This window comes from Salvelinus alpinus, chromosome 26, assembly GCF_045679555.1.
Source record: "Salvelinus alpinus chromosome 26, SLU_Salpinus.1, whole genome shotgun sequence".
NCBI classification, from domain to species: domain Eukaryota; kingdom Metazoa; phylum Chordata; class Actinopteri; order Salmoniformes; family Salmonidae; genus Salvelinus; species Salvelinus alpinus.
This window is the reverse complement of record NC_092111.1, coordinates 26,768,410-26,780,924: the sequence shown is the minus strand read 5'-3', so window position 1 is coordinate 26,780,924 and position 12,515 is coordinate 26,768,410. Positions and strand designations below refer to the sequence as shown.

The 12,515-nt window shown below is 45.3% G+C and overlaps 1 protein-coding gene across 1 annotated transcript; it reads right to left on the bottom strand.

Annotated features, from left to right (window-relative positions):
- Nucleotides 1-6,543: 6,543 nt before the first annotated feature.
- Nucleotides 6,544-12,480, bottom strand: LOC139555082 (trafficking protein particle complex subunit 3). The gene is made up of 5 exons (XM_071368558.1): nt 12,272-12,480; nt 11,521-11,618; nt 10,249-10,348; nt 8,192-8,374; nt 6,544-7,451 (listed from the first exon to the last, which is right to left on the bottom strand). Exons 1-5 carry the CDS (start codon nt 12,311-12,313, stop codon nt 7,332-7,334), a joined length of 543 nt encoding a protein of 180 aa, XP_071224659.1. The 5' UTR covers nt 12,314-12,480; the 3' UTR covers nt 6,544-7,331.
- Between the last annotated feature and the right edge of the window lie 35 nt (nt 12,481-12,515).

The window sequence follows — 12,515 nt, the reverse complement described above, 5'->3', positions numbered from 1 at the left end:
TCTCTCTAGCATTCCTGAGAGAGAGGATAAAATATATAGAGAAATAAAGGGATAAGAGTGGTAAAGAATTAATGGGATTAAACCTGTATGATCATCAAAAGGAAAGCTCTCTTCTTTTCATACAGTCCTATTGAGAGAGGAAGAACAAAAGATCGTGAGGAAATTGGAACCAGAGGGATGGCAGCTTAGCAGCGAGCATCCAAAAGCTGGGAAGAAAGAGAAAGAGGAAAAATAGAAACAACGTATCAGACGGGTTGGCCTCTGCAGCTCTAGCCAAACCATGGCTGTACCGGAGCTCACTCCTTATCTTACATCTGACGCATACTAGATACAGTCAGACACTGCATGATAGCTTGTGATACTTTTTCATATAAGATGCACAGTTTCAATAATCTTTATTCTAACATATGGAGACAAAAATGCAGCTTCTCAAATGGCACCATATGATATAATTACATATTAGAATATTAAAATGTGTAATTTAATAGGATCTCTGTGCACTCTATTCCCTGTACGAAAAAGATGCCATTTTGGAAGCACACAAAATACCCTTCAAACACTGAACGCTATTGAGTTGTTCCTAATCATGTGACCTGACCAGAACAAACTCAGGGCCCTACATTAGGTCCACCAGGCTTTGAGGCCTGTGGGTTTGGAGTGGGTCTGTATCAGACTGTGGCCAACACTAAGACACATGATTACGGATTAAATCAAACATGCATTCATCATTATCTGCTTTTTTCCATCCAAAATAAATTTGCACAAAGGTCAACATATTTTGTGGTTTTTGATGGACAATCATCTCCGTCAACAAATGTCTCCCATTTTGAAACCATTGGCTCAATTGATAATTTTTAGACAGAAAATCTCTCTCAGCCGACTGGACGTACCCTTAGTCACCACAGTAAGATGATGATTCATCTCCCAAAATGCCTTGCAGGTGGAACTGTGTAGATTTCTGTTGTTTTAGAACATAGCTACAGGCGTACGAATAAGCAACACTTGTTCATAACATATTAATAAGTAAATATGACAAAGAAAACTGGAAAACAGTCTCAGCAATGATTTATTTCTCACAGAAATAAAGGTGTGAATTCTGTACCATGGGGTTTAGATGAGCAACTCTCTCACTGTTTATTAGCAAAGCTCTGCAGGAAGTTGGTGTACAAAGAAAGCCATGTAGAGGGGGCGATTCTTCTTTTAAATCATGTTACCAATGTACAGGGACAGACAGGGACCAGAAATCGGCCTGGGCATTTCTAACACACTGGCCCATTTGTTTCCTTGAGGCCCAGTTATTAGCCAAATAATGATAATTGTGTGGAAAATCCCCAATTTAGACTGGCCTACTGGCCTAAAGATGGCCAAGGCCATCTGTCATTTGCCTGAACTGCTATTTGGACAGTCGGTCTCTGCCTATGTACTCCAACATTCAACTCAGACGATGACATCAGACATGCCTCTTCCCTCCACTTCCCTGCCAATTGTCTGAAATTCCGGGTCTGGGATTCCTTACGGAAACAAGCTGTTCCCTGTCTTAGTGCATCCTCTCCTTCCCTGAAACACATAGAGCGTCTTCCGGAATACTGTCCATACACTTGTCATCTCCCACCTCTCTCCACTGTCCAGACACGAGACACGCTCCGGAAAAGTCAGGAAAACCAGGGATGCGTCAAGCCTACCTCACTTGAGAGAATGAGAGAACACTTTCCGTCATACATTTACATTTAAGTCATTTAGCAGACGCTCTTATCCAGAGCGACTTACAAATTGGTGCATTCACCTTATGATATCCAGTGGAACAACCACTTTACAATAGTGCATCTAACTCTTTTAAGGGGGGGGGGGGGGTTAGAAGGATTACTTTATCCTATCCTAGGTATTCCTTAAAGAGGTGGGGTTTCAGGTGTCTCCGGAAGGTGGTGATTGACTCCGCTGACCTGGCGTCGTGAGGGAGTTTGTTCCACCATTGGGGTGCCAGAGCAGCGAACAGTTTTGACTGGGCTGAGCGGGAACTGTACTTCCTCAGAGGTAGGGAGGCGAGCAGGCCAGAGGTGGATGAACGCAGTGCCCTTGTTTGGGTGTAGGGCCTGATCAGAGCCTGAAGGTACGGAGGTGCCGTTCCCCTCACAGCTCCGTAGGCAAGCACCATGGTCTTGTAGCGGATGCGAGCTTCAACTGGAAGCCAGTGGAGAGAGCGGAGGAGCGGGGTGACGTGAGAGAACTTGGGAAGGTTGAACACCAGACGGGCTGCGGCGTTCTGGATGAGTTGTAGGGGTTTAATGGCACAGGCAGGGAGCCCAGCCAACAGCGAGTTGCAGTAATCCAGACGGGAGATGACAAGTGCCTGGATTAGGACCTGCGCCGCTTCCTGTGTGAGGCAGGGTCGTACTCTGCGAATGTTGTAGAGCATGAACCTACAGGAACGGGTCACCGCCTTGATGTTGGTTGAGAACGACAGGGTGTTGTCCAGGATCACGCCAAGGTTCTTAGCACTCTGGGAGGAGGACACAATGGAGTTGTCAACCGTGATGGCAAGATCATGGAACGGGCAGTCCTTCCCCGGGAGGAAGAGCAGCTCCATCTTGCCGAGGCTCAGCTTGAGGTGGTGATCCGTCATCCACACTGATATGTCTGCCAGACATGCAGAGATGCGATTCGCCACCTGGTTATCAGAAGGGGGAAAGGAGAAGATTAATTGTGTGTCGTCTGCATAGCAATGATATGCAAAGCATCTGCAGCATTCCCAGAGCTTGTCTGATATTCCCAGTGTTCCGATATTCCCAAAGGTGGGAATGTCCATCTCTCATTATCTCTTTCATTTGACTCACCTCACTCTCTTTGGCAAGGCTTGACAGAATGAGAAACAGAGACAGAGACGAGGAGAGAAATCAAGAGTCATGAAGAAGAGACACAAAAAGAAGGTGGGACAGATCGGGTGGGATAGACAGGATGGGATAGATAGGATAGGATAGACAGGGTGGGATAGACAGGGTGGGATAGACAGGGTGGGATAGACAGAACGAGATAGACAGGACGGGATAAACAGGGCGGGATAGACAGGATGTGATAGACAGGGCGGGATAGACAGGGCGGGATAGACAGGATGGGATAGACAGGGCGGGATAGACAGGGCGGGATAGACAGGGTGGGATAGATAGGATGGGATAGACAGGGTGGGATAGACAGGGTGGGATAGACAGGAATGGGATAGACCGGGCGGGACAGACAGGATGGAATAGACAGGGTGGGATAGACAGGATGAATAGACAGGATAGGATAGACAGGGCGGGATAGACAGGGCAGGATAGACATGGCGGCATAGACAGGGTGGAATAGACAGGATGAATAGACTGGGTGGGATAGACAGGATGGGATAAATAGAGTGGGATAGACAGGGTGGGATAGACAGGGTGGGATAGACAGGACGGGATAGACAGGGCGGGATAGACAGGATGAATAGACATGCCGGAATAGACAGGACGGGATAGGCAGGACAGGATAGACAGGATGGAATAGATAGGGCGGGATAGACAGGATGGGATAGACAGGGTGGGATAGACAGGATGGAATAGACAGGGTGGGATAGACAGGATGAATAGACATGCCGGAATAGACAGGACGGGATAGGCAGGACAGGATAGACAGGATGGAATAGATAGGGCGGGATAGACAGGGTGGGATAGACAGGATGGGATAGACAGGGTGGGATAGACAGGATGGGATAGACAGGGTGGGATAGACAGGACGGGATAGACAGGGTGGGATAGACAGGGTGGGATAGACAGGGCGTGATAGACAGGGTGGGATAGACAGGGTGGGATAGACAGGGCGTGATAGACAGGATGGGATAGACAGGGTGGGATAGACAGGATGGGATAGACAGGGTGGGATAGACAGGATGGGATAGACAGGGTGGGATAGACAGGGTGGGATAGACAGGATGGGATAGACAGGGCGTGATAGACAGGATGGGATAGACAGGGTGGGATAGACAGGATGGGATAGACAGGGTGGGATAGACAAGGCGTGATAGACAGGATAGGATAGACAAGGTGGGATAGACAGGATGGGATAGACAGGGTGGGATAGACAGGATGGGATAGACAGGGTGGGATAGACAGGGTGGGATAGACAGGATGGGATAGACAGGGTGGGATAGACAGGATGGGATAGACCGGGTGGGATAGACAGGGTGGGATAGACAGGATGGGATAGACAGGGTGGGATAGACAGGGTGGGATAGACAGGATGGGATAGACAGTGTGGGATAGACAGGATGGGATAGACAGGGTAGGATAGACAGGATAGGATAGACAGGGTGGGATATACAGGGTGGGATAGACAGGGTAGGATAGACAGGGTGGGATAGACAGGATAGGATAGACAGGGTGGGATAGACAGGGTGGGATAGACAAGGCGTGATAGATATGGAATGGAGAGGTAGAGAGGTGGTGGAGGAAGGATGGGGTATTCAATAATATAGGCCAGCACAGGGACATCCAAGTGCTAGCTAGGCCTTTTCTGTCACAGCATGTTGTTCTCCATGTGTTTCCTATAAAGACCCTATGGAAGTGTTTAGCCAGTTTAAAGCAGATCGGGGTGCATCGTCTCAGGTCTTCTCATCGTCTTCTACTTGTTTGTCCGGGGCTGTCCTAGTAAAGTTTATTGAAAAATAGAATGAGCTACGTGAAGAATTAAGTGTGTAACACGTGAACAAATTGTGTGTGTGGGATATGAATGATGGGGAGGCTCTCTCGCTCCTGCATGTGTTTCTCTGTGCTGTTTAACAAGCATAAGACATACAGACAGAGAGACAGAGAGAGGGGGGGGGGGGGGGGGGGGGTACTCTTATTTCAGATACACAGTTCTTACCCTGAGCTTCACAGACCCTAACGACCAAAGATAAAGTGATGTAACACATCCGATTGTTGCTCGGGTCAGAGAGTGAGGACAGGAGTGTGTGTGTCCTGCGTGCATGTCTGTGCACACGCTCCTGTGTCCTATGTGTGTGTGCTTGCTCCTGTGTCTTGCGTGTGTGTGTGTGTGTGTGTGTGTGTGTGTGTGTGTGTGTGTGTGTGTGTGTGTGTGTGTGTGTGTGTGTGTGTGTGTGTGTGTGTGTGTGTGTGTGTACACGCTCCTAAATTCCTGGGAGCATGTGGAAGAGTGATACAGGATTTCTCACAGCAACAGTTCACAGTATCCCAGCTGTATATCCCCCTGGTACACAGCTCTAATTCTGCCAAATGATTTACATGGAACGTCTGCACAAAACCATTTCCTCCCTGCTCGCCATCCAATATACACATTATAGACCTACAAAATGTATATATATGTGGGTGTAAACTGGAGCAAGAGCTCTTCAGAGGACGAGGGGCTTACTTCACACTGACAGTCCTCACAGTGTGTCCACTTTCCACTGTTTATCCTCTCTAACGTCTCCGATTCCAGGCGGGAGAGTGGATATAGGATTTATTTAGTTAGTAATGAAGGACTGCCCCTTCTCTGGAGGTTGGAAAGCACGCATTGATTGTATCAAACCTATTTTGAACTATCTACAGTATTTTTGAATATTGTAGAATAAATATCGGTCTTTCTGTCTGTGGGGAGGTTGTTTTACTATTATCATACATTTAATTTGATACTCCTTATGTGCAGAGTAACCTACTCACCTACATATTCAAACCTCATCCCTATCTTTCAATAACAAAAATACCTGAATCAAAGCTATAGGTAAAAGCTGCCTTTAGGCAAAGATCTAGGATCATCTAACCTACCCCAAATCATCAGCTTTACCATTAAAGGGGTTAACAGAAATTGATCTTAGATCAGTGTCTAAGGGGAAACTTCATTGTACTCTTTTGGAGTGAGTGTTGGGAATGCAATGCCCACAGCGACCTCTGCTGGTTACTGTCAGTATGACCACCACAGAACAATACGTTTGTGTGTGTGTGTGTGTATGGCCAGCCCTGTGTGCTCTGCTGTGATTGACGAGGTGAGCGGTTTACCTCAACAAGCGATTGTGTTGGTGACTCCTGGATGATGTCAGTTACGGGCAGAATGGACCTCTGGTCTTTTTGACAACTTGCCCTGCTAGCCCTGTCCAAACACCCCACCCACCCACCCACCCACCCACCCACACACACACACACACACACACACACACACACCCCTGTTCCAGACAGCCTGTTATAAAGTGGCTGTTCCTAAAACATGGCTGTCAGACACACACACACACACACCCTGACTGTTTCCATGAAGCCTGAACAAACATCTGAGCCTTTAGGTCTGTGTAATTGTTGTTTGACTGGACTAAGCCGCTCCAGAGGTATAACTGCCTCAGTGCACTGGGGAAGGGTGTGACACTTCATTACGTGTGTGAAGAGACCTGCAACAGGTTAACATAGAACACAGGTCCTACTATGTACCCTCATGGACACACACATCCAATGTGTGTTTTCTACCAGCTTTAGCTGTAATATGTCATTAATAAACTCAACAGATTGACGTATCAGCCTACTTAAATAAACATTGCTATACATGTGGCTGTATATTTATTTAATGCTTAGATGACACAACAAATAAAGATCTTATACACAGACATTAACAGAACCTCTATGATCTTTTTTTAATTTTTTAAAAGAGACTAAACGTCAAAATCTGGTCCACCGTGTACAACACAATTGACTTGGTAGTGATACCATCACATCACTTAGTAGTGAAACCATCACATTCCATTCAGTGATATAAATTGATGCGAAATTTAGTAAATTAACAGAATTTAAAATCAAAAACATTTCCATTTGTAACAGGCCAGGAGCTTTTCCTGACTACTTTCACAAGACAAAGCCTAGACGATATCTAAGGGACAACGTTTTTCTCAGAAATTAACATATGTGATGAAGTGGCCAAGGAGTTCCTCATCCCAGGAGCAGAGATTAAAGGGGAAAGGTCAGGGGTCATATGAGCAGACATTAAAGGTCAAGGATCATAGTTCAGCAGAAGTCCTTCCATAAACCAAACGGTGCATCTCAAAGGCCAAGTCCTCTCCTTCCCTGAGTTTAACTCCCATCTATCTATCCATTATCTTTACACCAGTGCAGATGAAGGGAAGGAGACAAGGAGAGGAAGATAGAATACATTTGAGACCCACCCAAGGACATAATTTCCTTGTCTCCATTCTTTGTCTCTCAGTGAAGAGTTACCCAATACCTCTTTCTCTCCCTCTCTCTCTCTCCGTACCCCCCTGAGTGACATCAGATTCAGGATGGATGGATGGAGAGCAAGAGGAGAGGTGGAGGTTTCTCTCTCTCACTCTCTGTGTGTTTCTCTCACTCATCCCCAGCCGGTAGGTTCTCTTCCATCCTCTTGATGAACTTCATCCGGATCTCTGTGACATTGTCTCCTCTCAGGGTATCCTGAGAAAACTTCACATCCACTGCCATCTGCACCTTGGGGAGAGAGAGGAGGTATTAGAAATGAAAGGGGAAATAGAGAACTATTATCATGACACATGAACATAACATAAATCACACAAATACAATTTTCACACTACCATGCTCTGATATTTTTATTTTCACATGGTCCTTTTCAGCACGGTTCTAACAACTGCTTCTACACCTGCACTGCTTGCTGTTTGGGGTTTTAGGCTGGGTTTCTGTACAGCACTTTGAGATATCAGCTGATGTAAGAAGGGCAATATAAATACATTTGATTTGAACTATGGTGAATACGTAACCAGACCAGCACAGTGCAGCTTGGTTAGGCTCGGCTTGTCTCAGGAGTGTGAAAAGGCCTAAAGAAGTTCGCTCTATCTTTACCATCTCCAGAGCTCCTCGGAGTACCCCACACAGCAGGTTGGAGTACACCATACACATACCCCCTCCCTCCTTACCATCTCCAGAGCTCCTCGGAGTACCCCACACAGCAGGTTGGAGTACACCATACACATACCCCCTCCCTCCTTACCATCTCCAGACCTCCTCAGAGTACCCCACACAGCAGGTTGGAGTAGACCATACACATACCCCTTCCCTCCTTACCATCTCCAGAGCTCCTCAGAGTACCCCACACAGCAGGTTGGAGTACACCATACACATACCCCCATCCCTCCTTACCATCTCCAGAGCTCCTCAGAGTACCCCACACAGCAGGTTGGAGTACACCATACACACACCCCCTCCCTCCTTACCATCTCCAGAGCTCCTCGGAGTACCCCACACAGCAGGTTGGAGTAGACCAAGGAGCTGTGGTTGTCAGGCAGCTCTACAAAGTCCACTAGGGGGTTACTCTCCAGGATGAGGGAGAACTCGTCTCCCGCCGGGCTCCAGTTGGTCACACTGGGGGTGATGCCCAGGTACATCTTAAACGCCACCTGTTGGAATACACATACAACCACACACTGCTGTTGATGTTACTGTTGTTACAATGGTGTTGCATGTAGTGTATTCATAATGGAACAGAGACCATCACTCTCATACAAGATGAATCAATGAATGCCGACACTTAGACATTATCAAGTTTTATATTGAGAGAGGGTTGAACAGGCCAGGGTGTGTAAAATCTTTCCTCACCAGGAACTCCCCCATGTCAAGATAATCAGCGATCAAGTCACTGGTTGTTAGCCAATATCAAAGCTTGCAAGTGAGAGCTGCCCTGTCGTGCAGCTCTGCATAAACTGGGAACATTTTCAACTGGTCTCTAGCCCCATCACCCAGGGCCTGGTGCTCCAGGGCCTAGCTCCGTCATCCAGGGCCTGGTTCTAAGTTCCTCGTTAGAACCTTTGTGGGAGCATCATTACATCAAAACGATCGTTAGTAAAGTTGCACTTGAAAACACTATTTACCGACTGCCTCAGACCACTCGTAGAACAGCTAAGTGCATTGTTAGATGTTTTTATTGCCCTTCCACACCACTTTACACACAGAAGATCTCTGCTAAACATAGAATCAAGCTGTTTATCTGTGACTGCCGATAACTTCGTAACGAAGTTGACTACAAATACAAAGTTGCCAATGTCTTTGATATTGAACAAGCGAAGGATAAAAATATGATTCAAATGAAAACCGAGATGACTATAGGCTACATAATCATTAGAATAAGCCACATCAATATTTGCAGCCATAAGCTGTATCTCTACGAGCTGATCCGTGGTCAGTATTTTGGATCTTCGGCCGTTGTAGGAACGATGCATTGTTAAAACAATTCTAAAGCTAAGTTGCATTGCTATCAGGAAACCGGGCCCAGAGTGCTAAGTTGCTGTGTGTTTTCATGAACATGTCTGGTCACTGATAGCTAGGTTGCTGATTATAGTATTTATTATATATATATATATTTATACTTATTTAGTAAGTCGCTCTGGATAAGAGCGTCTGCTAAATGACTTAAATGTAAATGTAAATTATCTCGGCAAGTCTGAACAGCAGTTGAGGCTTACAGTTCATCATCTAGACCAATATTCCATACTACTGCCTTCCATATAACTGAACCATAGGCCTACAATGCAAGATTACACCTGTGAAACGACTTAGCAGAACTTTTAGAACAGACAGAGTGCTCTACATGGTTAATTGCATTTCAACCACAAGAAGGGAGAAGTGGTTTTGTGCTTAACAAAGTCTACAGTGGTTTGGTATCGGGCCTGCTGCTCAACAGTTTACCAATGTAACGTACAGCAGACTACTGTCTGACCACATAGTCACAGGCACAAGCGTGTGTGGTGTCATCCCTTCAGTGTGAACTAATATATTTGGCCGAGGGGTTGTGTTTCACCCTAGGTGTAGGTTGACCGTGCGGCTCAGACTACCGTATAACAAAGACAAGAAGCAGTGGGGAACATGAGCCCACACACACACACACACACACACACACAGGCTGGGGCTAGTTGGCTTTGCGGTGACATAGCTGGGATGCTTCCCTACCTGCGTGAGTGCAGAGAAATGAAAAGCAGTAGAGAGGAGCTATGAAAGCTCAGAAACTATGCAGACTACTGCAGGTTGGAGTTCAAATTCCAGTAGCCGACTCTCTCGCTCTCTAACTCACTCACAGTCAACTTCTTTCTCTCCCTCCCTCTTTTTACCAGCTCTCTCCCTCTCCCAGATCTCAATCTCTCTCGCTCTTCTTCCTTGTCCCCCTCTTTCTTTCTCTCCCTGTCCTTTCTCTCTTCATCTCGCTCTTCCCCCTCTCCTCTCTCCTTTCTGGGAGCGTTCCAAGGACACGCTCTGATTGGCTCGGGGACGTCCCCACTACCTTAGCAATGACATCGGCCGTTTCTCGGAAATCCTGACACCTCCCAACGCTGGAGCGTGCCAAGAAGTCCTCGATGAGACGCACTCCGATATTGTATCCCCTGGAAAAAAAACAAAAGAGTGGGGAAAGAGTGAGTAAAGGGGAACGAGTGCTAAATGCTATACAAATCTAATTTTATTTGTCACATACACATGTTTAGCAGATGTTATTGCGGGTGAAGCGAAATGTTTGTGTTTCTAGCTCCAACAGTGCAGTAATATCTAACAATTCACACAACCTAAAGGTAAAATAATGGAATTAAGGAATATATAAATATTAGGATGAGCAATGTCAGAGTGGAATAAACTAAAATACAGTATATACACATATGAGATGAGTAAAGCAAAAATATGTAAACATTATTAAAGTGACCACTTCAGAGCAGAGATTCCATCTCCTGTAAAGATTTCAGACATGTACACTGTCTAGTCAGACGTCAACACAGAGCTGAAAGAAAGGGGGGGATATAGAGAGCAATAGAGAAGCATCTGGACCCTAAAGGAGTCAGATGAGATCATCACCCGAATTAACCATATTTGGGGCAGACCATGCTACAGTAGGCATATTAGTTAAGCCAAGAGCAGAATACCTTCACAGGCCATATCACACAAGCCCCATCTCTCAGCCGCTCAGACTTAAAAGATTACTTTGCCATTTTATTACTTTGGAAAAGTTAACTACACCTTTAAAGGTTTCTAAGCCAGCATAGACCTTTACTAGACAGTATCAAATTATTCACAATGGGTACACAACCCCCTTTTAAATTCAGAGAATGTTTTTTTTTCTCATTTATTCTGTTCCTCAAAAGAGGAGGGGATGGAGCCAGTGAATTCCAGGAGACGTTTAGAAAGCGAAGAAGACTCCTAAGATGGATGTGTGAAAGGTGATTACTGCCCTGGTTATGGACCACCTGTTACATCTCACACACACACACACACACACACATTAAATCACTAGTCTACTGGTGTCAAGTTTTAGAGGGATGGAGAATTTGCCAGTGTGGTGTAAGTTGATGGGAAACATCAGAGGCCGAAAGCGGTAGCACCACTTTGTCCATTTGCAGAGTAAAGGATAAACTGAAAATGAAACACAGAGGAGTGGCAGAATTTACAGGTTAAGAGCAAAACAGTGCACTTCTCTCTCACACACACCTCAATTATTTTCCTTGTTTCCTTTCCTTGGTCACGTATAAGTGAGAGGACTAAGCAGATAGTTTGTTGAGAAGAGACTCACATCTTATCCAGCTGTTTGTTGACCTCCTCGTCATTCTCATAGTCCTTACACAGCTGGGTTACCAGTGCCCCGTATGTCAGTGTGAACAGCTCTGCGTTCTACAAGAGAGGAAGAGAGAGACAGGAAAAGAAAGGGAGAAATAAAAACGTAACTGTCAGCACCCCCTGGTGTAACAACCTCAAAACAACAGACATCTTTTATTGATTCAGACAGTGAATAATTTATTGTATTGCAGATGCAGCACTTTTATAAATTAATCCAGCCTGACTAAATTATGTAGACTTGGTTCAGGTACCTACCATAAAGACAAGTACCAATATCATACGGCATATTATGACTTGCCAATTGCCATCCATGCCTGGGTAATAGTTCATATGCTTAACAAATGCAAAAGGTAGCTACGCCTGAATAGTATTTTTTTTTTTACACTTACTGTCATTTGGTAGCTAGCTAACTTGCAGTGACTGAGCGTGTCTGCCATCTCACTAGCTAGTTAATGAAATACTAGCTAACTAGCTAGCAGGGTAGCTTCCTGTATTTGTCATTCATTGATTTCTCAAATAATATCTAAATTGCACTACAGCTAAGCTAATATGTCCTTAATACCTTATCAAAACACGCATTATCAGATCAACATAATAATGTTTTTGGAGGTTAATAAAAGGCAGCTTGTCGTCTAAATTAGCCACCTAGCGTTAGCTTGTTTACTAACTAACGTTACCTAGCATTAATTGAGTACGCGACTTCTTACCATCTTTTTGCTGTCTGTGGTTCGGTTGGATTGCCTTGACATAGTGTATTGGGTTACAGGCTTGTAAAGATGACTGGGTATATATCCTTTATTTATTTGTTTCTTTGAAAGCGGTCGCCGTGATGTATTTTCTGTATCAGCTGTCAAACACCCAACTTCCTGAACACAAGTTGGAACCGGAAGCAGCGGAGGATTGTGGGAAATAGCAGCACCATTATCATCATCTGGAATACATTTTCTGCCT